This window comes from Falco cherrug, chromosome 19 (genome assembly GCF_023634085.1).
Source record: "Falco cherrug isolate bFalChe1 chromosome 19, bFalChe1.pri, whole genome shotgun sequence".
Lineage (NCBI taxonomy): Eukaryota > Metazoa > Chordata > Aves > Falconiformes > Falconidae > Falco > Falco cherrug.
In genome coordinates, this window is record NC_073715.1 from 1,360,521 (window position 1) to 1,388,232 (window position 27,712).

The window sequence follows — 27,712 nt, forward strand, 5'->3', positions numbered from 1 at the left end:
CTAAAGGCCGGTGTTGCGAGCGGGGTCCTCGGCGAGGGGGGGCTCTGGAGCCTGGAAGAGATGGGGAGAAAGGGGTGAGGGGGACAGGGGGGCAAAGGGATTGGGGGGGGGGGCAGGGGAAGCGCTGCCTGGGGGTGGGTCTTACCTGGGGCGTTGGTGGCAGGGCCCTGCAGGCTCCGGAGGGCGCGGGACAAGGGGCTGTCAACTGTCAGGGCTGGGGGGCCGCTGGGACCACCCGTCCATCTCCGGGGCTGAGCCCCCCAGCGGGGTGGCATCGGCTGAGGAGCTGCGCCCCCAGGGACCGCAGCAGGTCCCCGGTGGGCTGTTTCCACAGCCTGGGGGGTTGCCCGGGAGAAAGGGGGGCCAGGTCAGAGGGGTGGGCACAGCTTTGGGGTCCAGGCCCGTGCCCCCCTGCTGGGACCCCCACCCCCCGCCGCCCCCGGCTTTCCCCAGTATTCGGGGGGCGGGGGGGGGCGGGGGGCTCACCTTCAGCCTGTTGAGCTTCAGCGTCAGCTGCTCGATGGTGCGGAAGATGAGGTCCACGTCGCAGAGGGGAGCTGGGGGGTCCGGGGACCCCTCGGCAGGGCTGGGACGGGGGGGGGTGCCTCCTGCGGGGAGCCCCCGCGGGGGGCTGGAGGGGGGCACGGGGTCTGGCTGGGGGGGGGGTCCCGTGGGCATGCTGACGTAGAAGTAGTTGCCTGGAGAGGGGACGAGCGGCGTGAACGGAGCCGGGACCTGCTCGGCTGGGTGTTGGTGGCCCCCGGGGCGGGGAGGGGAGGGGGGGGGGGTGTCTGCCTGAGGTCTTGCTCCCCCCCCCCCATGTAGGGGGCAGCAGGTTGTGCCCCTTCATGTCAGGATCCAGCCGTTTCCAGCTGCCTCTGGGTCACGGTGGGGGCTGCGGTGGCACTGGGTGACCTTGGCCATGGGGACAGGTCTCTGTGTGTCCCGTCCCCCCCCAACAAGGACAGGTCCCCCCAAGTGACACCGCCCCCCCGGCAGGGACACACGTCCCCTTAGGGGACACGGTGCCCCTGGAGGGACACAAGAGCACCCCCTTTGCTGGGAAACGGGACCCTGGCCCTACTGGGGACACTGGGACACCCTGCGGCTCTGGGGAGGGGATGGGGGGGGCTCTTTACCATCTACATTAGCTCCGCCTCCTTCCTGCAGCTCAGTTTCTGATTGGGCTGCTGCCTGGCGAGGGCGTGGCCTCCTTAGCACCCTCCACCTGGGCTGTGCACCCCGAAAAGAGAGGGGGGAGGGAGAGGGAAGGGGTGAGCAGGCCCCGCCACCGGCACCCAGCACCGGCACACACCAGTATCGGCAGCCAGCAGCAGCCCAGCACCAGCAGCAGCCCAGCACCAGCATCCCCAGTATCGGCAGCCAGCAGCACCCAGCAGCAGCCCAGCACCAGCAGCAGCCCAGCACCAGCATCCCAGTATCGGCAGCCAGCAGCACCCAGCAGCAACCCAGCACCAGCATCCCAGTTTCAGCAGCCAGCAGCATCCCAGCAGCCAGCAGCATCCCAGCACCAGCATCCCAGTATCGGCAGAAATCAGCATCCCAGCACCCAGCAGCATCCCAGCACCAGCATCCCAGTATCAGCAGCCAGCAGCACCCAGCAGCATCCCAGCACCAGCACCCCAGTATCGGCAGCCAGCAGCACCCAGCAGCAGCACCCCAGTTTCAGCAGCCATTAGCACCCAGCAGCACCCCAGCACCGGCACCCCAGTATCGGCAGCCAGCAGCACCCAGCACCCAGCACCAGCATCCCAGTTTCAGCAGCCAGCAGCATTCCAGCAGCCAGCAGCATCCCAGCACCAGCACCCCAGTTTCAGCAGCCAGCAGCACCCAGCAGCATCCACCAGCAGCACCCCAATATCATCACCCAGCACCAGCACCCACCACCAGCACCCGCTATCAGCACCCCAATATCAGCACCCAGCAGCACCCAGCACCAGCACCCCAGTATCAGCAGCCAGCAGCATCCCAGCACCAGCAGACATCAGCACCCCAATATCAGCACAAATCAACACCCTTCACCAGCACCCAGCAGCACCCCAGCACCCATCAGCACCCTCCACCAGCACCCCAATATTGGCACCGAGCACCACCCAGCACCAGCACCCTCCACCAGCACCCCAATATCAGCACCAGCATCCCAGCACCCAGCAGCACCCTCCACCAGCACCCCAATATCACCACCCAGCAGCACCCAGCACCCAGCAGCACCCACCACCAGCACCCGCCAGAGCCCCCCCCTCACTGGGGCGCACATAGGAGAGAGGGGGCTTCCCCCACACCCCTCGCCCCCCCCGTGGAAGCCCCCTGCCCCAATCCCACAAAGCTTGCGCAGGCAGGCAGGGAGGGAGACCCCAAATCCCAGCGAGGGGCAGGTTGGGGACAGGAGAGGGGTGCTGGGCGCCCGCCCCCCGCTGTCACCCACCCCAATACCTTTTCGGACGACTTTGTAGCTGCTCGGCTCCTCGGCAGTCGGACCCGTCTCAGTCTCATCCACACCTTCCTGGCTTGGGGGGGGCTTCATGTCCTCGGGGGGGGCGGGGGGGGTCCGCCAGCACCTCCTGGGAGGCCGAATCCTGGCTGGAGAGCACCGAATCCCAGGCCTGGCCGGGACCCCCGATGACCGAGGGCGTGGGCGTCAGGTCATCCTCGGGCTCCGCGTCCCGGCAGGGCAGGAGCCTCCGTAGGATCAAGAGCCGCAGGTTCTCCACTGGGATGGGGCGTGGAGGGAAAAGGCGGGTTTGGGGGTTCAGCTCCCCGTGGCAGAGCGGGGGTCTTCCCCCCTGGAGCCCCCCAGTGACACTCACCATCCTCCAGCGCCGCCTCGGCCAGCCCCTCCGTGCCGACCCCCCGGCAGCGGCAGGCGCGTGGGGGGGTCCCGGCCGCTCAGCTGGGAGGGGGTCGGTCACCTCCCCGTCGACCCCCGCGGGCAGGGGGGCTGCGGGCAGCTCTTCCTCCCCTTCCTCCACCTCGCTGCCCACCGGCTCCTCCAGCAGCGCCGGCGGCTCTTCCCTTCCCAGGAGGGGCGCTGGGATTATCCGCTGTGGGGAGAAGGGGAGCTGGTTCAGACCCACATTCCGTCCCCCAAAAGAGGGGCAGGGGGCGGGGGGCTCACCTGGGGGGCAATCCCTCTGCCTCCGCCGCAGAGCTGGCGCCCTGGGACAGGAGCGGGGAGACGTCGGGATCCTGTAACACCAGCCTGCGGGATGGAGAACATTCCTTAGGGAAGAGGCTGGAGCCAGGGGCTCCCGGGCAGCACCGACCCCCAAAGACACCCCCCCCAAAGTGCCAGGTGGTGCCCCCGGCCAGCCCCCCCGCCCCCCCCCAGGTCCCCAGCGAGCAGGGAGGACCCTGTCACCAACCTCAACCGCCCTCTGGAAAGATCAGCGACCCGCTGGCCTCAGCCCCCCAGCGCCCACCAGTACAGCACTGGGATAGGATCCCAGCTCCCAGCAAGAGCTGGGTTGCTCACCCGGGGGGTGCCACACGGGTGGGCTCCGGTGTCCGGCGCTTGGGGGGGGAAGGTGGCGTTCCTCGTGGCACTCTGCACCCGCCTCTTCCAGCACCTCCATCCACCTGCGGGGCCCAGAGCTCATCAGCTGCCCCCCCCCAGATAACCCCCTGCCCTGCCAGGACCTGCCCAGGACCTGTCAGACCCCCCCCCGGTCCCCCATTCGGGAGCGCGGCGATGATGCCCCCCACCCCGCTGTCACCACCCTTCGCACCTACAGAGCACACGGTAAGTGCCAGCACCCGGCTCTTCTGCCCCCCAAAAGACCCCCCTGGGGAAGGACCCGCCGTGCTGGGTGACCCCCCCAAAGACCCCCTCCTCTCCCGTGCCCACAAAGGTTTGCGGGGGGGGCAGGCGCCGGGCTGGGGTCCCCCTGGGAAAGGCTTTTTTTTCCTCCCGGGAATTTTGGCAGCCAACAGGCTACCAGGCTTTTCTAGTATCTATTTTTTGAAAGACAGAAAATAACGCTGCTTGGTTTAAGAAATCCTTGGACTGTGGCAGCTCAGCTGCCTGCTGCACCCCCCCCTCGCAGGGGGGTCACCCCACCCCTCCCCCTCCCCATGGCTTCAGCCCCCGCCACCCTTACGTGTTTTTCTCCGAGGACGTCAGTGCCACCAGCTCGTAGATCTGGGGTCCCAGCTCCGAGGTGCAGATGATGAAGAGGGCTCGTTTATCTGCACGGGGTGGCCCAGAGCCATGAGGAAGAGGAGCACGGCAAGGGCTTCAAGACAACCCGCTGACAACGGCTGTCCCCAGCGGGGTCACAGGAGGACGCGGCTTCTCCCCTGGTCCTTGTCCCTACCTGTGGCAACGGAGCGGATGAGCACCGAGTTGAGCTTGAGGACGGGGCTGAAGGTCTGTTTGTTGTCCGAAGAGCCCAGCGCCGTCTTGCTGTGACACTTGAGCACCAGTTTCTCGTCCTGCTTCTGCAGCAGCACCAAGAGGTCCTCCAGGAGCAGCACGTGCAGGTCTGGGGTGGGACAGGGGACAGAGAGCCGAGGCTCAGCCAGGGATGCGCTCGCAAGCCAGGTGGAACCTCCCTCCTGGCTGCCAGGAGGGACGATGGCCCTGCAGATGTGGCAAAGGGGGGCTAAGAGGGTCCCCGTAACGCTGCTGGGGCTGGAGGTATCGTGCCCATGTCCTGGGGGATGCTGTGGATGCAGGGGAGGGGGGGGTCGTCTCCCAGCGCTCCCAGTACCGGGTGGTGGGGAAGGTCCGTACCCACAGTCTTGTCCTTGCTGATGCGCCAGGTGAGTGGCCCTTCGTGGATCATGCGCCGGGAGGTGAGGTCCAGGCTCTGCAGGGAGCCGAGGGCAGTGGTGAGCGTGGGCTGGGGGGCCGGGCAGACCCCCGCTGCCCCCCCTTCCCCCGGCTGGTGCCCAGGAGCTGACCTTGAACTCAGCAGCCAGCGGGTTGCTGGTCCTCTCCAGCGAGGTGGCATCCAGGCGTTTCTGGTAGCCTTCCAGCCGGTGTCGGTTCTCCGCTCGCTTCACCGCCTCGTTCACGTACTTGAGGATGTCCCGGCACTGGTCCCGGGCTCGGCACAGCTTCTCGTGCTCCGAGGTGCCCGCTGGGACCGTGGGGAGGGGACAGCGGGTCAGCCAGCAGCAGAACCCACAGGAGATGGGGTCGTCCCCGTCTCACCGCCCCAGGTTCCCAGCCGCATCCTGGGCACAAAACGCCACCAGCCCAGGGCTCCCTGCCGACGAGAGGGAGATGTCCCCCACCCCGCGACCCCCCCGGCACAGCTTTCTGCTGGAAAGGCAGCACATCCCCCCCCCCCCGACCCTGGGATCTGGCTCTGGCTGGCCACAGAAAGGCAGGAGACCCCCCTGGTCCAGCTTTCTGCTAGAAAGGCAGCACATCCCCCCAACCCCCCATTCCAACCCTGGGATCTGGCTCTGGCTGGCCACAGAAAGGCAGCAGCCCCACGGCAGAAGGGAAGGACGCGCTGGAGGTGGGAGCAGGCAGCCAAGCAGCCCTGGGGACAAGCCCCCCCTCGGTGTCCCCCCCAGCCCCTTACCCTCGGTGTGCTTGATGATGTTCTCCAGCAGCAGCGGGTACTTGGTCAGACGCTGCATTTCGGAGATGATCAAGTCCTTGAGCTGCAGGCGCCGGCACTGGGGGTTGCTTTCTGCTTCCTAGGGCAGAGGGAAGAGGTGTGGAAAGCCCCGAGGTGGGATCAGGGGGAAGCCAGGGGAGCCCCGGGACGAGGAACTGCCCAGGGGAGGGACAAACCTGCATGAAGATCTGGAAACGGCTCTCCTTGCGCTGCTTGGTTTTGATCAGCTCCAGGGCAATGGATTGGTAAGAGCAGAAGTCAGCAGCCACCTGCTGGATTTCCTCTTTGGCCAGGCCGTCGAACTGGGGGTGTGTGTGTGTGTGTGTGCAGGGGAGAAGTGGGCTCAGGCACCCCCAGGCTTGGCCCTGACCCCCCCACATCTCCCCGAGCTCGTTTCTCCCATCTGCTGCGAGCCAGCAGCCCCCGCTCCCCCACCCAGATGCTGCCGGTACCCCGGAGCATCCTTCGCTGAGGGAAATCCTGTTCCCATCCCTAATATTTCACGGATTTTCTAAGCCCCCTCCCCCGCCCCCAGGTTTCATTTTGCAACTGGGACGCAAAAGCTGTGCCCCCCAGCTTTCTCCCACCGGTCGCTGAGAAACAGGGGTCACACAGAAACGGGGGTGACCAGCATCGGACCAGCCATGGTCCAGCTCGTCTGCTCTTGAGCGCAGCCACAGCCAGAGTGACAGTGGGGTCACCTCCACCTCCCCTGCAAGATGTCAAGCCCTCCACGCTGGAGGACAAGAAGATGTCCATGGGGGCTCTACCACCCCTGTCCCCCCCCTTACCCGAGACAGCATGAGATCCCCAATTTCTTTGATGATTGGTCCTTCTTCCCGGAGCTTCTTCATGGATTCGGAGAGAGAATCTGAACGAGGATGTGAGAGACAAGACAGGGACTCACGTCAATGAGGCACCGGGGCCACCCACATCACTCGTGGGAGCACCCACCAAGCTGGCAGGGTCCCTGCTGGGCACGGGTGCAGGTGCGGGGAGGGGGCTGAGAGCCACGTGGGCTTCGATTGCTGCTGTCACGGGTGCAGCATGTCAAGGAGCGTGACACTGAAGGCGTGTCCTGCAAGTGTGCTACACCAGGGGCTGGTACAGACCAGGCATCCCAGACACAGGCGCTGGAAAAGCCCGGAAAAAAAATCAGGTTTTGGATTGTTCCCGGGAGAGGGGAAGAAGAAACGGGAGCGGCAAGATGGTACGATGCCCTCAGCGGGGCTGGTCTGAGCGGTGTGTGACCACGCAGGAGCCCGGGGTAGCCGCGGGCCACCCTCTGCTCCCACTGCAGGGGGGTATTTCCAGGGAGGAGCAGGATCCGAGCGGGATGAGGCCTTACTGTGGATTTCTATCAGGTCAGGGAGGTTGGGGAAGAGGAGCGCCAGCTCTTCCCGGGACAGCAGGCTCTCCTTCTTCATCCGCTGGTAGAAGAGGAGGTCAAGGACTCGGAGGATGCGGAGGTGAGACCCTTCGGTGGCAAAGAGCTCTGTGCAAAAGGCACAGGGGTGGAGAAACGCCCGGGGGAGCCTTGAGGTGCCGGGGGGGACGCTGCTGGGGGGGTCCCTCGCGTCCTGGGAAGCCCCCTGCTTCTTACCGTTGATCACCTCTTGCCGGTCAATCTCCTTCTGCGGTAGGTTGGCCACCAGCTCCCGGCTGACCGTGTGCTGCCAGTTCTGGGAGTCCAGCTCGGGCTCCAGGTCGGGAGAGCTGGCCCTGCTCGTCCTCCAGGAGGTGAGGCAGGAAGGGATCCACGCCGAAACCCAGGTTGGGCGACTCGATGCTCCTGGGAGGGTGAAAGGTGGCGGTGGGAGTACTCTGCAGCCACCCGCAGCCAGCCAGCCCACCCCGCAGCGCTCCCAGTACAGCCAATATCTACCTGGGCCCTATTTCGGCTTGAAACCCGGGGCCTTCAGCACAAGAAGTACAAGCCTCTGACTCTTGAGCTAAAAGCCTAGGTCCCCCAGCAGACATCTATATAGGTTCCTTTAAGCTCCTGCGTGAGACACAAGGGAACAGAGGTGCCCCCTCGCCCCAGGAGGATGGAGAGCTAACAGGGGACTCCCTCCCGGGGCATCGCCTCCCCTTGTGCTCTGTCAAGGCTGGCTGACGGGGAGGGAAAAGCTAGGAAGGTGCAGACGGAGCCCCTCTGACCCCCCCAAAAGCGGGGGCACAGCCCCTGCACGCCCCCTACAGTGACCCTCCTGCTCTGAAGGCAAACTGGCCCCCGGGCCCCGGGCTGGCTCGGGGCGGCGCGGTAGAGAGGGCAGAGAGCGAGGCTGGGCCACTCACCTGCGTCCCATCTTCGGCGTGTACGGGGGGGTGGGATTTTCCAGCGACCTGAGGAAGGACAGGAGAGTCACCCTCGTGTCCTGACGTGCTGGCCCCCTTCCCCCCCATCGCTGCACCCCACGGGGCAGCACCCAGCAGCATTTCTCTAAGCCCCTCCAGCCGTGGCACCGGTGCTACCGGCTGTGAGGTTCAGGGCACAAATGGGAGTTAAATGGGAATTAAAAGCCCAATTCTCGGTTTTCCCCCTGGGAAACGCCGGCCAGGAGGCTCTGCAGGCACTGCGAGGCCGGGACCACCCTGCCCTGCGTGCCTGGGGCTCAGCCTTGACCCACAGGCTTAGCAAGAGCTTTCCCAGGAGAGTGTCTCAACCCAAGGCGTTCAGCCTCCAGACCCCCGGCTGTCCCAGCTGCCCTTTGAAGCCAAACACACCCAGGGGACCCCCGGTCCTCCCTGCTCGGGGCTCGGACAGCACCTCCCACCTCGTGGACAGACTGGAAGCAGAAGATGATGCTGACTGGTGAAGTCTCGTGGCCTCGGCTGCGGCATCCATGTCCACATCGCTCCGGGAGCGAGGCACGTTTTCTGCTTTCCGGGATTTCTTCATCTCCTCCCGGCCTTTCAAGCTCTCCGAGCGGCCCAGCTTGACCTCAGCACGGGAACTGTAGGGGAGACAAAGGCAAGAACAGGCTGAGCCTGGTGGGATGAGCAGGGATGGATGTCCCTGTGATAGAACAAAACCCTGAGAGCGCAGGCTGCCCCCGCCACCTCCCCCTGCCCTACCCGTCTGACTCCAGCAGATCCTCAGGGAAGCTGCCGGTGGAGAGCCGCTGGGTGCCAGGCTCCTGGCTCTCGTAATGCTGGTTGTTCTCAAAGTGCTGGATGATGTTCCTCACATTGCCGGGTTTGACTGTCAGGGGGAAAGCAAGGAAGCAACCCCGGTGAGACAGGGCTGGGCACGGCTGGGCAGATGCTGGTGCTGCCGCCCACCCCGTGGCACCACGGCCTCGGCCATCTGCCCAGCAGAGCAGCATCCAGCTCGGCTAAGGCGCTGGCAGCATCGCGCTCGCTCATCCAGGGGCATTCCCCGAGGCTGGCTGCCAGCTTCCTCGGGGTGATGCACTGAGAAGGCGCCCGGGATGCTCGAGCACTGGGTGGGAATGGTTTGGCTGCTGTGGGCAGCCCTCCTCCCGGACCCCATGGCACCCATCCGAGCCCACCCCGACACCTGGTGTGACAACACTGGAGTAGCTCAGGGGGGACACACAAAATAAAACAAAGCACATGAGGTGAATGGCAAATGAAAGAAGAGGCCTTTTACCTTCAACAGGGGACAAAGGGACATGAAATGCTGAAAGGAAAAACAAAAATGAGATGTCAAATCAATCCTGCATTTCGGCAACGAAGGAGGCAAAGAGGGAACGTGTGAGCTAACGACATGAGAACTCAAAGCAGAAGGGGAGGAAGAGGAACACAGGCACACACACGTGTACACACACACATGTATGTGCGCACACTTGCTCTCCGCCACCTCAGCCCCCCCAGGAGCTGCGGCACTTTTAAGGCACAGCCAGCAGCCCGTAAGCCTGCAGGACGGGGTACGGAAGATAAATCTCGGGGGGGGCAGAGCTCGGCTCTGCTCCCTTCCCGCTCCCCTCAAAGCCACGTGGGAGCAGGGGCGGCTGAGACAACAGGTTTCCAACGAGCGGCTGGAGGAGCGCAGAGGGTGGCTGACGAGAAATGCCTACAGCCAGGTGAAGAGGAGTCCCACGGGTGCCAAAGGCCACCCGACAGCCACCAGGCACCCCGACGGCCGCGGCTCCCCTGCAGGCAGCAGGGAGGCTGGGGGGTACAGCAGCCCAGCAGGTCCCCCATACTCACTGCTCTGGGAGGAGATTTTGGGCTTCCCGATGTACTTGAGGATGGGGTTGCGCTTCTTGTCTTCAATGGCATCCTTTTCCTTCTTCGTGCTGCTGCTCTGTGGGGACACCCGAGAGGAGCAACGATAAAAAGACATGCCACCCACCGCGAGCCCCGGGGGGGTCCCCAGCCTTTGCTGCACTGGCTGAATGCTGCGGCATGAGCTGTCGGGAAAGGGATGGGGCTGGGATCCAGCTTAAGCACCTCCCCAAGGCACTGGGGGGGGGGGATGGGGATCTCCGGAGAACCCCTCCTCAGGTTGCCTCGGAAGATCCAACAGCCAGAGCCACCCACCTTCTTGGTCTTGGGGAAGAAGGGCAGCCCACTTGTCCCTGTCCGGGAGGGACGGAGCCTTCTCGCTGGTGCCGGCCACCCGGGGCTCCCGGCTGCGGATGCCTGTGTGGTTCATATACGTGCTGAGGGCAAAAGCCATGGGGGAGCTGGAAGAGAGGAGAGCGTGAGGCTGCAGATCCGACACCAGGACAGGGCACCGCAGGCCAGGGGGGAGGCTGGGACGTCCCGCAGGGCTCTGCGGGGAGAGAGGGTCCTTCCCTCCCCAGGCAGGAGAGGATGCCCGGGTTGGGATGCAGGGGGAGTGAGAAGGCAGGAAAGGCAAGAAGCAGTTGAAGGGGGCGAGCTGGGGTGGCACAGGCTGGCAGGGGGCTGCGGCTGGCACACCAGGACCCCCAGGGAAGCGTTCACCCTTCCCCAGGCACAGCCTGAGAGCCCACCAGGGATACCCCTGGCATGGGGGAGAGGGTGCCAGAGGCCGGCACGGGGAGGGGATGCTCCTGCGATTCCTTTTGCCTCCTCAGCTAACAGCTGTAAGGCAGTCACATCTGGACGTGCTCCTGCCGTGCCCTGGGGGCCACTCACCTCCTGTCCTCTTCGTATTTCGACCTGGAGAGAGAGACGGGGAGAGATCAAAGAGCTTGTTTGAAACAGGCTCCTCTACCCAGCCCCCAGGCAGGGCGCTGGCGGCACCCAGCCCCTCCACCCCGCCATGCCCCCTGCCCACACTGCACCCAGCGCCTGCTCCAAACTATCCTTGCCACCTCCGATGGCAAATGCGTGCATCAAGTCGGACCCAGGAGCAACGCTAAGCCCGTGTCCCATCCCCTTCCCCACGTTCTCGCCCCAGATCCAAGCCAAGGCGCTCCCCCACGTGCAGGGCAGGGAGCCCCCACAGCAGCCCGGCACTCACAGTATGTCGCCCAACTGGGCCAGCTGCTTCTCGGCCACTTGCCGCTCCTTCTGGGGGTCCCCATCCAGGTCCAAGAGGTCGTTCTCCCCGTACCAGGCTCCCCAGGCCCATGGTGCGCTTTGTTCTGCGGAGGACAAGGGTCAGGGCCACCCGCACGGGCAGGAGCCCACCGAGCTCTGCGGGGCACCCAGGCAGCCGTTACCTGTAGTCCTGGATCTGCTCCTGTATCTCGGGCATCACCATCTCCTGAGCTTCAAAGAGGGGCGGCTCGGACATCGTCCCCATTCCGCAGGCGAGTCTCTGAGGATAGGAGAGGAGAATCGGTGTCACCAACCAAGGCTCAGCGTGCAGGGAAGGGCACAAGGGATCTGCTGGCAGCCTCAGGGCCTTGGGCAGAGCAGGGCAGGCGGGGAGCCCGCAGAGCCTCTCTGCTGGCCTCCCCCTGCCAGAGCACAGCGTCCTTCCCAGTTGGTTTCCGGGCTGGGACAACCTGTCTCCCATTCTGCACACCCAGGCTGAGACACCTGCCCACGATAAATCCCCCAGGACCACCGGGGGCCGAGCTGGGGGGAATGCTCAGGAACCCCAGTCCCAAACCTCAGCGCACCCTCCCTAAGAGAGCAAGAGGCAGAGTCCTGCAGAATTCCTTTGGGATGCCGATTTGGCACCCTAACAAACAGCCTTCGTCCAGGGCGAAGGTGCCAGTGGCGCAGACCACGGGTGTTAGGGCAGACCCCCAGCTGCGGCACCCCACGCGGCAGCCCCTCACTCACCGATCTCTGCCAGGAGCTGCTCAGACACCTTCACTCGGAGAGGCTGGGGAGGGAAGGCAGAGAAGAGTGGCTCAGCGCTGGGTCGCTTTCCCCGTGCAGCGAGTGGGGCTGGAAGGGGCTGGAGATACGGCACGCACGCCACAACCCCGCTCAAGCCAGCGTGGAGAGCGTGCCCTGCGCTCCTGCACCATCGCCCGGGTGGCAATTTCTGCAGCCAAAGGGGCGAGAGCTGGGAATCTCACACAGCAAGCGCCCAGCCCCCAGCGCACAACCCCCTCTGGAGCAGCACCACGGGAGCCCACTCCCTCCAAAGGAGCCCTAACGGGAGTGCCTGGAGCTCCGGGAGTGCCTGGAGCCCCGTCCTCGCTGCCGGGACCCTCCTCTCCTGCCTGCACCCAGCTTCCAGGCACCAGGGCAGCCGCAGTTGTGCAACATGTGGTTACGCACCTTATGCAACCGCTTGCACCGATGCAGAGGAACCAGCAGCAGCAAAGCAAGGTCAGTGGCAAAAACACCATTTAAAAAGCATCCCCAGGCAAGGGAGGTGACAGGTAAAGCTGGCTTTCCAGCTGGTCCCCTGCAGGGACAAGGACTCTTGTGCAGGCTCACAGCCAAATCCTGCCCTTACCGCGTTCCTATCCAAGAAGATGTTCCAGATGTCCTTCCCCAAGACCCGGGAATCCTTGGCTGTCGTCTGCTGGCAAACGTCCGTGCATAAGTAGAAGAGCTGCAAGGAGGGGAGAGCAGAGGTGGGCAGCGAAGGAGGAGGAAGGTTTCGAAGTGGGAAGGTGAAAGGCTCAGGGAAGCAGCGTCCGTGAAACACGTTCCCTGGGGTCTGGGGAGGGCAGCACCCCCACCGTGCCACGCCTGGGAGGAAGGGGAGGAAGGGGAGGAAGGGGAGGAAGGGGAGGAAGTGTAACCCTACGCTGCGTTTCCCTCTCGTGTACACACAGCTGGGGGAACCGCAGGCTGGCAGCCCCTGCAGCAGGGGTGACACAGAGCTCTGCCCAGCGGCTCAGCCAACGGGCGAGAGGAGGGTGCCAAATATGCCAGCCCAGCTGCATGCCACCCCCTGCGTCGGTGACACCGGCAGGTCCCTTACCAGGGGGCTGGGATCTGCCTGGAGAAGATGTAACGCAAGAAGACCCCCAGATGCGCCGGCCGGGATTTCAGCTTGCCCAAGTCCTGGAAGAGGGAGTCGCACTGCGCAGAGAAGGGACCAGAGGAGAAAGAGACAGATAGGATGGAAAGGAATTAACTCCTCCGGATTAGGCCCATCCCACAGCTCAGCACCCGGATAAATCCCCAGCTCCCGTGCTCCTTTCCTCATCCCAGCCGGGCACTTCCCTCTGCTGGACCAGCCCCATCCCTGGATGTCCCCTGGGATGACGCCTAAATGCCACCAGGTGCCAGGGACCACAAAGGGACCCAGGCGGGAAGGGGACAAAAGCCGAGAATACTTTGGACACCGTTACCTCGTTGTTGAAATATCCCAGGTCACAATCCTCCTCCGGCCCGATAATGAGGGGTCGCCCTGTCCGGGTCTAACCCCTGCCAGGGAGAGGGGGGACACAGTTCAGGAGCCAGGCACCCCGGCTTTGGGGGGGACACCCTCCTCCTCCCTGCAGCACCCCCCCACCCGCTCCCCAGGGAGGCTTGCAGCACGTCTGATCGGGTCCAGCACCCCTCAGACGCCCTGGCCCTGCAGCGGGACCCTCCCCCAGCCGCAGCCCACCTGCTCGGCAGAAGGGGTGCCGGGGGTGTCGGAGCCCTGCCGGCGATGGTGCTGGAAGAGGCGGGCGGTGATGACCGGCGAGGTCCGTGGGCTGTCCAGGCCGTGGTCGGAGAGGACGGAATTGCGGTTCAGGGAGATCTGCTGGGGATGGCAGCGCGGGCGTCAGGGGACGCAGGCTGTGGGGACGGCCAGGCTCCGCACCGGGAGATGCCACCGTCGCTCACCCACCCAGCGGCGCCACTTGGGGCCACCCTGAGAGCGGTTCCCAGGTCAGAGACCGTAAAGGGAGACAGGCCCAGGGAACTTGGAAACCACAAAACCCCTCGGGGACCATCAGAAAAGCCAGAAAACTCCAGGGTCCCCTTCATTTTGGGGGCAGACACACCAGGCTAAGCGCTACCAGCCCAAGAAATTCAGAGCTAAGCCGGCATGAGAAGGAATTCCGTTCGTTCAGAGGGCAAACAAATATTGGGGTTGCAAAGGCAGGTCCCTGACCCCCAAGGATGCACAGACTGCTTCATCACCATTCCCAGGGCCCAGCAGAAGTTGGGGTGGGCTCCCCACGGCCGCAGTAACCCCGCTCTCACCTCACTCACGGAGGGGAACCGCTCCGTCCCGGACTCCAACCCACTGTCACCGTCCTGCGAGTCCAGGGAGAGGCGTCCTGGGAGCAGACAAGAGATTGACCTGCCACGTTCAGGAGATGGGGACGGTCCCAGCCACCAGCACAACCCACCTTCCATCATCCTGAAACCGGCCAAGCTGGAGTCACTGCACAGCTGCCCCGAATCCTGCAACGCAAGGAGGAGTGTTGGACCGGCACGTGGGGACAGCCAGGCACCGGCTCAGCAGGTTTTGGAAACGAGGCACGTCTCCATCACTGTGCCCACCGCCTTGGGAGGGTCTCCCCAGGCTCCAGCCAGGCTCAGAGGGAGCTGGCGGGACGGCAGCACCCCTGAACCGGGTATAACCCCACTAATTTCACATACCATGGAGCCACCAGTCTCCTGGAGGATTTTGAGCTGCAGCTGGCTGACCCGCCGGCGTGCTCCCTCGATCTGCTCCTCCACCGCAGTGGCAGGGTTGCGGCTGTACACCTCGTAGAAGCGCTGGGTGGAGAGAGGAGAGGGGATGCTCACCTTGACCCCAACCCCATAAGCCCCATCCCACCGCCCACGAGGCAACGGGGCTGAGCAGGTTCGGTGGGCAGCGGGCTGCAGCACACGCAGGTGACAGTGTGCTGCAAGAGCCGTGTCGCCGTCGCACCTGTAACTCTGCCTCCTCCTGCCGCAGCATGTTCCGGAGAATCTGTGTCGCGTGCTTCTGGACTTCAGGGTCCTGCAGTTTCAGATGGATGCAAAGGGACAGGCTGAGCTTTGCCTTCCTCCCGCCCCCCCACGCCGGGTGGCAGCGTGGAGGGCTTGGCGGGGGGTGGGGGGGCACCGCGCTGTTTGCTACCTGCAGGGGCTTGGGGTCGGTGATGCGCTGCGGCGGGGGGAGCGGCGGGGGAGGAGGCGGTGGGGGACAGGCGGGGGTGACGCGGGGAGCCCCTGCCACGCTCATGTCTTGCTGAGAATTGGAGAGCCCCACCGAAGGAGGGGGAGAGCCCAGGAGGGTCAGAGCGACGTAGGCACCAGCTGGAAAAATTGGGCAGTGGGAGAATGAGAAAGACCTTCTGTTATTCACTCTCTCGACCTCAAACGTCCGACGGGCATCACAGCATCAGGGTGGGCATGTCCTTGTCCCTGCAAGCAGCGAGGCCACCTCTGCCGTGGCGGGTGCCAGCCTGGCCCCCCCTGCAAACGCTCACGGAAGGACCGAGACAGGTTTTTCTCCCCGTTTCCCCAAGAATCAAGCGCTGCCCTTTGGTGGGATCCCGTGGCCTCCCACGCTGGGGAGGAACGCGGTGCCCCTCGCCACGCTGCAAGGCTCGTGACTGAAGAGGGAAAGACTGATTTGTCTTTTTAGGACCCTGCTACGGGGCAGAAGGTCTCATCATGGGTGCAGGAGGTAGCGGCCAGCTGCCACCAATATCCTCAACCTCAGCGCCTCCTCCCATTTCACCCACAGCAGCAGCCTAAGCAGGACGGAGTGGGGCAGCCAGGCAGAGCAGCTGGCCAGTGGAGACCAGGGCTGCTGGTCACCTGGGATGAGAAGGAGCCACCACAGCTCCCTGGCCATACTCACACTTGATTAACTTCACCACTTCGAGGTGAGAGCTGTTGGTCACCATCGTGCCGTTCACCTGGGAGAGGAGAAAGGGGGTCAGCAAGGCTGGTGGCAGGGAGCGGGGCGGGAAGCCCCACGCGGAGAAGCAGCGGGGGTGACAGCTGGGGACGCTCACCTTGACTATCCGGTCCCCCTCCTGCACGCCGGCTCTCATGGCCGCCCCTCCTGTGACACAGGGAGGAGAGACAGGCATCAGGAGGGACAGGGGGGGCAGCAGGCAGAGCCAGGGACTCCGCTCCCACCGGCCCCACGGCAGCCTGGCATGTTCTGTGCCATTCACCCTGCCAGGGTGGGGGCACGGGGACCACCGGGCACCCAGTTACTGCGGGAGAAGGCTGGTGGCCGGGCCTCGGGTGCTTCACGCACGGCAGCCAGCACACATCCAGCTCACGGTTGATCCAGACAAGCCCTCCTCTGCTCACCCAGCCGGAACCCAGCCCTTTCCATCTGTCTTGGGATGCAAGAGGGGGCCCCAACCTGTTATCCCACCATCCGGGCTGGCTCCGACACATCTAGAGAGCCACCACGTGCCTGGACCCAAAGGCAGGAGCGGGGCCCAGGAAGAGCAGCACTGCTCTGTCTCCTCTCCCCCCGCCTGCTCTTTCACAAAGCTGCCGAGGTTGGAATACATGAAAAAATCACTTTTCCTAAAGCCAAAACCAAGAGGAAAATGTTTCCATTAGGTTCAACTCCAAGCCAAGGGCCTGAGACACGGCAGCGAGCTCCGAGAATGGAAAGTACGCCGGATTGTTCAGATTCTTTCGGCTTTAATGATCTCGTTATTGGCAAATGAAGTGAGCAGGGAGAGGGGGGACAGGACTCCAGGCTGTCCTGCACCTGGGGAGCTCGGCCCTGCCCCCCCAGCCTGCTGTGGGGTAACCGGGCTGATGTGGGGGGGCTCCCCAGGCAGATCCAGTTGCGGGAGCGAGGCACTCCAGCCTTAACCTGCCCTTGAAACTCGCAGCATTTTCCCTTTCCTATATTCTCATTTTTCCTGGCTTTCGGGCTAGAGGGGGGGAAGGGGGAGGAGGTGGGAACATCCGCTGTAAAATAAGCAGCTCATTGTCTATTTAAATTGCTGCTCCAAGCCCTGCCACCCCGCAAAGTCATTATACAGCAAAACCGGCAGCGTCTCCCGCAGCACAGCGCCAAGAGCAGCGAGCTGCTGAATCCCTGTTTACCCAGTGCTCCCAAAGGGAATCCCGCCCCCCCCACCAGCAGCAGCTCCCCGGGTTGTCGTACAAGGAGTGGGGAGAGCGCAGCTGTTTTGGGGAGCTCCCCCCAAAACCTCCTTCCTTCCCCGCAGCAATCGCGTCCTGCCTATCCCAGCTGATGCCGTCATGAGCCCTCAAGCCAGCTTAGGAAGGAAAATCCCTTTCTCCCAAGTTTTCTCCCAAGGGATGTGGCTTTGAGTGAGCGAGGGGAGCCTTGAGGCTCCTGCCCCTCCTGCTCTTGCCCTGCCTGCTGCCAGCACCGGCCCCTCTCACCTGGCCGCACCGACTGCACCAGGACGACACGGTCCCCGCTGACGGTGAAGCCAAAGCCATGCTGGTCCTTCTGGATTATGACGCAGCGCTGGACCAGACCTGGGGAGGGAGAGGAGGGAGAACCAGTGAGGCTCCGAGCCTGGGGCACAGGCTTGGCTTGTGGGGACACCCCACCACCCCCAGTTTCAGGGGCTGCGGCTCCTGCCGGATCTCCCGAGAACCAGCCACCCCACTGCCAGACCCCAAGGCATGGCTAATGCCTCCTCACCCTACAAACCCTTCGCGTGACGTCCCTCCTTGGACCCCTTCTCCTGAAAATGGGGTGCTCCGGCAAGCACGGGCAGGGTGGGGAGAGCCCCTGTCTGCGGGCAGCTGGAGCATCATCCCTAGCCCCACCGGGCAGCCGAGGAAGGGTCCTGCCCTCCCCCGGCACGTGCAGCCTGGGCTGGGTGACTTTGGGAGGGGCGCAGGAGCTGTGTCCCCAAGGGTGCTGCAAGGACTGGGGCAGGTGGTGATGTGCCACCCAGCTCCCCGTGGGGACAGGGCGCTAAATGCGGGGCCTCCAGTGCAAGGGGGGGGGGGGGGGGGGGGGGCAGGCAACCCTACCTGTGGTTTCGGAGGAGTCGGAGGGCTGGCGGTGGTGCCCGGGGGACCTCCGCTCTGAAGACGAATCACCCAGGGAAGACAGGCTGCTTAACCTGCGGAGGAGGAGGAGGAGGAGGAGAGGTCAGGGAAGGGGACGGCTGGACGGAGCCATCCTCCGGCCGCAGCTCCTTCTTGGGCTTGGGAAAAACAAACGCACGGAGCTGGAAGGCGATGGCAGCAAGCATGGGCGAGTGCTGCCGCTCCTCCAGCTGCCTGTCCCCAAACCTCCCTTCACCAGGGTGAGCCCCAGCAGAGACCCCGCTTGGGGGGCCAGGACCCCCAGCTCTCGCGTTTGCTGGCAGGGAGGAGCAGCGGGGGCTGCCCGTGGTGAGCGGGGTGAGCAGCGGAGGCAGCAGGCGAGGGGCCAGACGCATCATGCAGCGCTGACGGGACAGAGCTCGGCGGCAGGTCTGCGATGGGGCTGATGGCAGAAGAGACACGAAGCAGCAAAGGAGGGGTGGGAGGGACAGACGGACAGACACGGGACAGTGACTTGCCGGTCCTGCCCTCTTGCCGAGCCTCGCCAGCCCCGCGGCAAGGCTTAGGGTGCTGGATGGGCACGTGGGCTGGGGCTCTCTGCGCATCAGGGGGGCACAGCACACCCCCTCGCCGCCGCGCTGCGGGGACTGCGACCACAACGGGGGGCTTGCCTGCACGGCTCCTTTTAGCCTTGGCGTTTATTCTCCAGCCAACGGCGGTCTGGAGAAGTCAAGGCTGGGGGAAAGCCATCCCTGCCTGCCCTGCTGGAACCAGGCCGCGCCAGCAGGCTTGCTGTGTGCGCCCCAGACCCACGAGCCAGAGGGAACAGCACGGCAGAGCCACCCCCAGCCTTTCCCCCATCCTTGGGGGCCTGGTTCTGCCTCCAAACCCGACTCCAGGCACAAAACGAGGGCTCCGGATTGCTGCCTGCCCTCTCCTGTGTCTCCGTGACCCCACGCCATCCCAGGGATGAAAGCCTGGCTCCGCTGTCCTGTTTCTCCTCCTTCCAAGCAAACCAGGCACAGCTCTCCCCTGCCGGGGCACGGCTGGTGGGGGGTCAAAAAGCAACGGGAAGAGTGGGAAAATGAAGGTGCTCCCGCGGGAAGAGCAGCCGGTCCCTGCCTTACACCCTGAAGGCTGCGATGAAGCGAGGGTGCAGGATGAGAGCACAGGCAGCCCCGTCCCCCCACCCCGCTTACCTGGGCAGGTGAGGCTGCCTCCTGCTGCCCGGTCGGCTGCCGGGGGGGAAGACAGAGACAGGGGTGGTGGCGGTGAGAGGTGGCACAAGGGACACCCAGAGGACAGCGGTGTGGGGAGGGATGGGGGAAAGAGGGGACAAAGAAATCAAGAGGCAGAGGTGTGACATGTGGCGCAGCGACAGCACGCTTCCAACCTGGGGGGAGGGCGGCGGGACCCCAAAATACCTCCCTGAGCCCGGCACGGCTGCGCAGCACCCACCGGGCCTGGGGCAGGGTTTGCCTTCACTGGTGCAAATCATCCTCCTGGCTTCACACCCTCCTCTGGACGCATCAACCCCAGCATCGCCCCTGGCATCGTCCCTTAGGGACCTGCCCGGAGGCAGGCGGGGGGAAGCACGGCAGGGGGGTCTCCTGGGCAAGCATCCCCCCCCCGGCAAGCCCCCGCCTGCCTAAAATATAAAAAATTCTCACCATGAAGCCGGGTGAGACTCTCAGCCCTTTGTGGGGGCCAAGCGAGAGGGTGTCCCCCGCCCCCAAACCACCCCACGGGGATGTAAAGCCGGAGCCCACAGCAGCGTAAACCCAACGGCTTCGCTGCCGTAGCCGATTCGGGAACTCCTCGTTGCCTGGACCATCTTCATCCAGACCTGACCCGTACAACCGCTATGCCACAGCCTCTAATTCACTCGATTACAACCCTGGCTCGTTGAAGTCGGGGATAAACCAGGACCACGGTGCGAAGGAGCACGGCTCCAGCGCAGGAGGGGGGTTGTGGAAGGGGATGCACGGCCAAAGCACCCCCAAGGGCTTCCCCAGGAGCTGGGGGCAGGGGTAGGACCAGTCCCTCCCATTTCAGAGGCAACCCAAGACGGGGCCGGGCACCTTCACCGCTCGAAGGGTAGGTGCAGGATTAAACCCGTGGGATTACCCAGCAGCCAGGCGGAGGGTGCTCGGGGCAGCTCAGACCTGCCACTTATCCAGGCCAAGGAAGGATCGGCTCCTCTTTCCGCATCGCCCCGGATGCCAGGACTTAAGGTGCTGCCGCACAGTGGGACGCTCATTAAGCTTCTTCGTTAGGGGAAGCTCCCCGGTGCCTGACAGTGCCAGGACCACGCGCAGCTGAGCCCCCAGCCCCACCAGGAGCCCCCAGTCTGACACCAGTCCCCCCCAGGGCGATGCTGACCCTGCACCCGTGGCAGGAGCCTGTTTCCATCCTGCTCGAAGGAGCCAGGCCAGCGCTGGCTTATTGCCGTCTAAAAGAGTAGTTTAATTCGGCTTTGCATAAGCTCCTTCCTAATTGACTTACAGAGAGCCCAAACATGCCATATTAAACCAAACGCTGCCAGCTCGACAGAGACCTGACCCCGGCGCCTGTTTCCAGCCGGTGAAGCTCCTTTCGGTGTCCCCAAAGACCAGCCCTCCGGTTTTCCTAAAAATTGTACCACCAGAGCACTTGCATGATGCCTCAATCCTGCAACGAGTCCTTGACTCACCCCACCCCAGCACCGCCGCCAGTCTCCAGACTGGCACCTGCAGCCACATCCTATGCAGCACCCTCCAGAGGTTTCTGCTCCCAGGTTATTTTCCCCAGTTTTGGCTACTTGGTGGTTAAATCACGGCGATTTGCTTTTCACCAACACGCAAGGGGAGCCAGACGCTCTGCAACGGGGGCAGGATGAGAGAGGGCAGGATGGCAGGGAGCGAGGGCAGGGCATCCCAGCGAAAGACCCAGGTGGTGGTGGGCACAGCCAAGTTAAAAAAAAAAAAAAAAAAAAGAAAAACAAGGAGGAAAACCCGTTAAAGAGCAAAGCACGACACAAGCACTGCCACCTCGGGAGCCCACGCAGAGCAAACGCCACAATTAAAAGATTAAGAGAGGAACAGGATCAAATCCTCAAAGCAGGTCAGCCTCCAGCTGAAGCTTTGCAAAACGCTCTCTCCGAGACCGGGAGCCTTATTTTTTTTTTTTCCTCCCAGGTCTCCAAACGGCTGCTCCCTGCTATCCCAGCTCCGGGGAAGAGAAAACATTTTGTGAACAGCCGGTGCCCGCACCGGCATGCCTGGAAACCTGCTGCCTTTTGAAGTGAGTGAGGAGGCAGGTGGGGCCAGTGTCGGCCCATCAGCAGGAAAAGTTACAAAAAAAATAGAAATATATATGGAAAAAAAGGGGGGGGGGGAATAAAAAAAACAACCAAGCCACAGCTTGGAAAGGGAAAGCAGTGTCTTGGTGGGATGCCTCTTGCGACTGAGTCACTGCTTCCACCGCTGCCCGATGCTACGGTCTGCGCTGCTGGTAGCACCAGGATTACCCGACATCTCTCGTGCCAAACCCTGCCGCTGGCCGCTCTCCCGGGCCACAGCCCCACAGACAGTTTCACATACTGGTATTCTGGGGACAGGAAGGAAGGAAGGAATTTCAGCTTAAAAAAAAAAAAAAAAGTACATAAAAATGATTCAGCTTCCTCCCCTTCCCCCTCCCTCCGAGGGAAAACGCTGTGTCCAGCCCCGACGCTCCTCTCGCTGGAGCAGCTCCAGCCTTGCAGCGGAAAGCTGGCCGGCCCTGCCGAGGATGCGCATCTCCCGGGGATGTCCCTCCGCATCCCTTGGGAACGCTTCCCGCTTCTCTGCTGAGGACAGCTGCCGGGGACGGAGGGTTGGGGCTCCAAGCTACCCGCTGCTCCCGCTCCGTGGCCGACCCATCGACTGCTGCACGATGACGCATTGGGGAAGCTTGTAATTACGCGTCTGCCTCTAAGTTTGCATGGCGAGGCAGATTTAAACCTTGCTAGGGTGTTGCTAGCAAATGAAAGAAAGAGGGAAGGGGGGAAAAAGAAATATTTCCCAACATTGTTGGCTGCCTGCAGACGCAGCTCGCAACGACACCCCCTGTCCCCGAGGAGATCTGGTTTTCTTCTCATCTTCTGAGCGCACAACAGGTTTCCGACTCCCGGCTGGCAAAGCACGTCAGAGCCCGCTCGAAGCGCGGCAGAGCAGCCCGCCAGGGACGTTTGGCCGGTGTTGGATGAAGAGCCCGGTGCCTCCGTCCCCGGTGTGTTTGTGAGCTGTGACCCAGCTCCTTCCCGGCAGCAGAGCCGGGATCCGGCGCGTCCCCGTGGCACGCAGGCTACGTGCGACTGCCAAGCCACCCTGCAGCTGCTGCCCGTCCGCCCGCAAATCCACGAGGCTGGAGTCATCCCGGATCCATCTGGGGTTTATGCAGCAAAGCTTTTCCCTCCTCTCTCTCCCTCTGCTTCTATACGTTATTATTATTTTTTTTCCACGGGAGGAAAGCAAAGCCTCAGCCCTCAGGAGGCAGCTGGTAGCAAATTTCATTTTGCAAATCAGATGCAAAGTCCCATGTACGCGCCACAGCAAACTGAATTTAAATCCCCGGATTCCTCCAGCAACTTTGTTGTAGCAGACAGGGGATTCTGCAAAAGCTTTGTTTAAACTAAGACTTTCAATTAAATGGGGGGAAAAAAGATAAATTAACACGACGAACGCAGCAGCCCTGGTTGTTTAATGGCGCAGCAGACTCCATTCCCCACATTTCTAATTGTCTGTGTGCTGCAAATTTTTGCAATGCCAATTCCCCACGGGGAGGAACGGAGGCTGAGCGCGGGGACAGCTGTGATTTCGGCAGCCAGTCGGTTACGCAAAATTTGTCGGGTTTTGCAGTTGCGATGCCTGCCCGGCTCGCTGGGCCGGGATCCCCCTGCACCGCTCTCTCCCAAAACAGCCCTGTCAGCCTCTACAAGGGGGCAGCCAGTGACGGGAGACCCTAAACAACCCCAGCTCCGCTCCTGCAGGCGGCGGTGGGAGCTCCAGAGCAGGATTAGACCCCAAAAAGGGACCGAGACCAGAGCACTCGGCCTGGCAAAGACCAGCAAGAGCTCAGGAAGAGCACGGAGGGGCTGCGGGAGCCATGGAAGGGGTGAGCAAGTATTTACATCTTAATTAGACAATGTTTGCAAAGCACTTTGTGCACGCACTTGGCTACATAAATGTTAAGAGCCACGAACCAGGGCACAGGAGTGGGGCGGGAGTCCAGCAGGGAAAGCAGCGCCGGGATCTGAATTCCCCACCAAGGAAGAGGCGGTTCACACGCAGCGCGGGGCCCAGCTTTTCTGGGAACACTGCTGGAGCACGCAGCAAGACGGGCAAGGACCGTGAGCAGCTCCAAATCGCTCTCAAGCTCTCCCGGGTGCTGGGCAGTGTAATCATTAACGGTGCCTGGAAAACAGACTGGCAGATCTGGTTTGTCCGGCACTGAGGGTGCTTTTGGGGTGCGAGATCCGTAGCATCGAGTGAGATATGGAATAACCTACCCCAAAGGGATGTTTGCTCCCCAACCTTCCTCCTAAACCAAAGCCGCACAGCCCGCAGTGGGGAAGATCACACCTCTTTCCACCAGTGCAGCTCAGGAATGGCCACTCTTGAAATGTTTTCCTCCAGCCTCCCCGTGGGCTCCTTCTACGATTAAAACCGTAGCAACAGAAGTGGTTAGAGAGCAGCGACTAAACCCCCGAACAAGTCACGTCCCTGCTCCTGGATGGGGCTTGCTGGTGATGCACGACGCCCCCTGCATCTCCTGTCACCGGAGGAGGAAGATCTATACTGGTTTGCACTGGTCTGCCTCTCCTGGGAACCTGCCTACTCGCTGCGGGGCCTGCCTGGCCATCGATGGGCTGCGGGGACCAGTGGGCAGAAGCTTTGCTTGGTGGTGGCAGGAGGAGAGGGGCTGCTGGGGTGTTTTGGGGAGGAAAGTCCCCACATTAAGCCGTTTCCAAGTCATTTTTGTCACTGAAGAGCCGTGCCATCCAGCAACGAGTGACTCCTGGCTGGGCCAGGGCACTTCAGGCGCCTGACCTTAAAAAGCGGAGGAGACCGTGGCTATTTAAAGAGCAGAGAGAAGCCTGAAGCCTGGCAATGCCGCCCCGCAGCTCCCCGAGGTGGCAAGTCGGGCAGCGAGGCTCACAGGGCACGTCCCCGCTCCCACACGCCGCCGGGACCTGGTCCTGCCACTTCCCCGCACGGGATGGACACAAAATTCAGCAGCTCCTTCATTTCTGCTCCGGAGGGGCTGACTGCGAAGAGGCAAAGCCTCCTTGCTGGCCCGGTGGCCGGGTTCTCCGGCTAAGGAAGAGTTCCACAGAGGGAAAGCGTGGTGGGGTGGGTTTGGGCTCCACCCCAGCTCCTGCCTCGCACACATGTTCTTCACCCCAAACCAGGAGAAAGCCCCTCAAAGGGCTCGTTGGCGGAGGAGGTGGAAATACGCCGCCCGTCCTGCCGACAAACACACCAAACCAGCTTTCGGCGCAGCAGCACGTGCCGGGAGCCCATGTTGAGCATCTTCAACGCTGTCGGCCAGGGATGTCTCCAGTAGTTGTAGCATCGCAGCCACCCCCAACGCCCTGAGTCGGCTCCTTCTGGGGTACGGGGGGGGAGCGGAAAGAAAACCTCGTTTTCGGCAGAAAGCCACATGCTGGCAGCACAAAGGGGCAAGATCCACGTGGAACAGATGCTGTCGCATCCCTCTGGCTGGACAGGGGGTCCCAGCCCACGAGCCCCGCTGGGCCAGGGACACGGGGAAGCTCCTCGCCCTGAGGCAGGGCAGCCGCAATCCGCCTCCAACCCTCAAGTCACCCCAAAAGCAAGTGTCGGGGTTTGGGGTTTTTTTGTTTGTTTTTTTTTCCTGGGACTTACTCCATCAGCTCGCATCCTGCTTGCCCACGCTGGTCTGCTTGCACCCCAGAGCTGGATGCCGAGGGGTCCCGCAGGGGCCACCGAGGAGCCTGTTTCCAGCCCCCCCAACACATGTGGACCCCCATCATCCGACGCTGGGAGCAGGGAAGATGCCGGCAGCGCTGCCCACCTGGGACCCCCGCTGTCTGCAGCCAGGGAGGGGGGGCCACAAGCAGGACCCTCACCAGCCGCTTGCCCCCCCCCCCCCCCAGTCTTGGGGGCAGAAGGCGAATACATCGGGTTTAATTAGCTTAATTACCTGTGAGGAACCGAGCCCTGGCAAGGATAACACACCACAGCGGCGCGCCCCCAACCCCTAAAAGCCCACCTGAAGAAATTCAGGTTAAAAATCGAGGTATTTGGGGGCAACCCCCCCCCCAGCTGCGCCCGGGGAAGGGTATTTAACAGGGCAGGAGTGAAACCGGGTGTTTCCCCATTTCTGATTTCAGCCACGTCCCCCCCCTCGGCTGAGGATGGTTTTGGGGTGGGCTGGGGTGGGTTTTAAGGGGGGGGGGGCAAAAGCCGGGTGTGAGCATCCCGGCGGGATGGGGGGCCCAAGAGGGCTGAGACACACACCCCCCCCCCGGGGGCCGCGGCCTGGCTCTGCCCCCCCTCCCCAAAACGCAGAGTTTGGCCCCAAAACGCCGTTTTTTTCCAGCGGGGACCCCCCGGCTGCCGGCGGGGCGAGGCTGGGGGGGGGTGGGTGTCTCCCCGCCGGGTTGAGCCCCCCCCCGCCGGGCTGCCGGCCCCCCGGCCCCCCCCCCCACCTACCTGTCGAGGGCCTGCGGAGGCCGCACGCTCATGGTGCCTCGCCCGCGGCCCCTCGGCGGTCAGGGCGCCGGCAGCCGCCGCCCCGCTCCGGCCGCCACCATCCCCGCTGCCCGGCGGCGGCCTCGGGGCCTCGGCGGCGGCGGGGCCCGGCCCGACCCCCCGGCTCCGGCGCTGAGCCCGGCCCGGCTCGGCTCGGCGGCGGCGCGGCGCCCCCCGCCAGCCCCGACCCGCCCGGCGGCGCTGGGGGCCGGGCCGAGGGAGAGGCCTACGCCCGCTCCCAATCCCCGGGCTCGCCCGGCCCCCGCAGCCGCCGCCGAGGGGGCAGCGCCGGCGGCGAGCGGGCGGGGGGAGGGGGGTCGGGGACCGGCGGGGGGAGCCAGCGGGGGGGGGCACAGGAGGGGGGGGGGGCGCCCACGGGAAGACCCACCGGGGGACGTGGGGAGGGGGACACAGGAGACCTGGCTATATGGGACCCGTAGGGACAGCGGGGGGACACACAGCACCCATGGGGAGACACGGGTGGGGGGACCCACAGGGGGACGTGGGGCACCCATGGGGATGGCGGGGGGGAGGGGGACCCAAGGCGAGACCCTGGTGGGGGGACACAGGAGGAGACCTGGGTGTGGGGGACCCATAGGGACAGTGGGGGGGGACACCCATGGATGGGGAGGGGGCACCCACTGAGACACCCACCGGGGGATGCGGGTGGGGGACACAGGAGACCTGGGTGTGGGGGACCCATAGGGACACTGGGGGGGGGGGGGGGGGATGGGCCCCCAGGGGGACGCGGGTGGGGGGACACAGGAGGAGACCTGGGTGTGGGGGACCCATAGGAGGACGTGGGGCACCCATGGGGATGGCAGGGGGGAGGGGAACCCACAGGGAGACCCAGATGGGGAGACACAGGAGGAGACCTGGGTTTGGGGGACCCATAGGGACGGGGGGGGGGCACCCATGGATGGGGAGGGGGCACCCACTGGGACACCCACCAGGGGACGCAGGTGGGGGACACACAGGAGACCTGGCTATAGGGGACCCATAGGGACACTGGGGGGGGATGGGCCCCCAGGGGGATGCGGGTGGGGGGACACAGGAGGAGACCTGGGTGTGGGGGACCCATAGGGACAGGGAGCGGGGGGGGACACCCATGGGGCCGGCGGGGGAGAAGGGGGACCCACGGGCAGACCCAGGTGGGACACACACACAGGAGAATGGGGGGACCCACAGGGAGACCTGGGGTGGGGGGACACACAGGAGGGGAGTTGGGTGTAGGGGACCCCTAGGGGGACATGGGGCGGGGGGCAGCCATGGGGACAGTAGGAGGGAGGGGGACCCATGGGGAGACCCCGCGTTGGGGGGACATAGAGACCTGGGTATAGGGGACCCACGGGGACACCCGGGTGGGGGGCACCCATGGAGGCGGTGTGGGTGATGGGGGACCCACGGGGAGACCCGGGTCGGGGGACACAGACAGAGACTTGGGTATAGGGGACCCATTGGGACAGTGGGGGGGGGGGACGACCCACAGGGACAGCGTGGATGGGGGGGTGCCCACGGGGAGACCCAGGCTGGGGGGGGCTCCACAAGGAGACTTGGGTATAGGGGACCCATGGTGAGACCTGCGCCGGGGGGACCTATGGGGACAGCACGGGTGTGAGGGGACCCACATATGGGGTGACCTATAGACACGAGTATGGGGGGACCCATGGACACAGCCCAGCTGTGGGGGGACCCAAATATAGGGGTGACCTATAGACACGGTTTTGGGGGGACCCACATATGGGGTGACCTATAGACATGGTTATGGGGGGACCCACATATGGGGTGACCTATAGACACGAGTATGGGGGGACCCATGGACACAGCCCGGCTGTGGGGGGACCCAAATATAGGGGTGACCTATAGACACGGTTTTGGGGGGACCCACATATGGGGTGACCTATAGATACGGTTATGGGGGGCCCCACAGACACAGCCCAGTTACAGGGGTCCCACCTGTACCCCAGCTGTGGGGGGGCCCTGAGGCACAGCAGGGCTGTGGGGGGCACAAGGCTTCGGGGGGGAAGTGGGGGCTCCCCCCCGACACCCCACTGATGGGCACCCCACAGGGAGCCCCCCAAACCTTTGCCACCCCTT

At 64.0% G+C, this 27,712-nt stretch overlaps 2 protein-coding genes across 2 annotated transcripts in view; both read right to left on the bottom strand.

The window, feature by feature from the left end:
• On the bottom strand, positions 1-25,849 carry ARHGEF11 (Rho guanine nucleotide exchange factor 11). The gene is given in 55 exon segments (XM_055697216.1): positions 1-44; positions 146-203; positions 205-294; positions 296-313; positions 315-335; positions 487-698; positions 1,140-1,185; positions 1,187-1,233; positions 2,455-2,557; positions 2,559-2,731; positions 2,829-2,906; positions 2,996-3,033; positions 3,137-3,220; positions 3,494-3,540; positions 3,542-3,571; positions 3,573-3,597; positions 4,119-4,206; positions 4,335-4,502; positions 4,754-4,829; positions 4,924-5,102; positions 5,556-5,673; positions 5,771-5,896; positions 6,386-6,465; positions 6,943-7,089; positions 7,198-7,303; positions 7,305-7,386; positions 7,893-7,940; positions 8,372-8,551; positions 8,673-8,799; positions 9,211-9,240; positions 9,771-9,867; positions 10,104-10,130; positions 10,132-10,249; positions 10,686-10,709; positions 11,014-11,105; positions 11,107-11,137; positions 11,216-11,274; positions 11,276-11,313; positions 11,787-11,829; positions 12,415-12,513; positions 12,889-12,911; positions 12,914-12,989; positions 13,262-13,330; positions 13,501-13,659; positions 14,109-14,185; positions 14,258-14,312; positions 14,511-14,630; positions 14,788-14,859; positions 14,980-15,158; positions 15,709-15,766; positions 15,866-15,915; positions 17,238-17,336; positions 17,844-17,935; positions 19,061-19,096; positions 25,577-25,849. Coding segments are annotated over 55 exon segments (4,494 nt in total). The 5' UTR covers positions 25,609-25,849.
• The window catches only part of LOC129734331 (ETS translocation variant 3-like protein), a 5,131-nt gene continuing 3,260 nt past the window's right edge, over positions 25,842-27,712 (bottom strand). The window contains exon 5 of the mRNA XM_055697217.1: positions 25,842-26,038. Coding sequence (XP_055553192.1) covers positions 25,842-26,038 — 197 coding nt within the window. The remainder of the gene's footprint in view (positions 26,039-27,712) is intronic.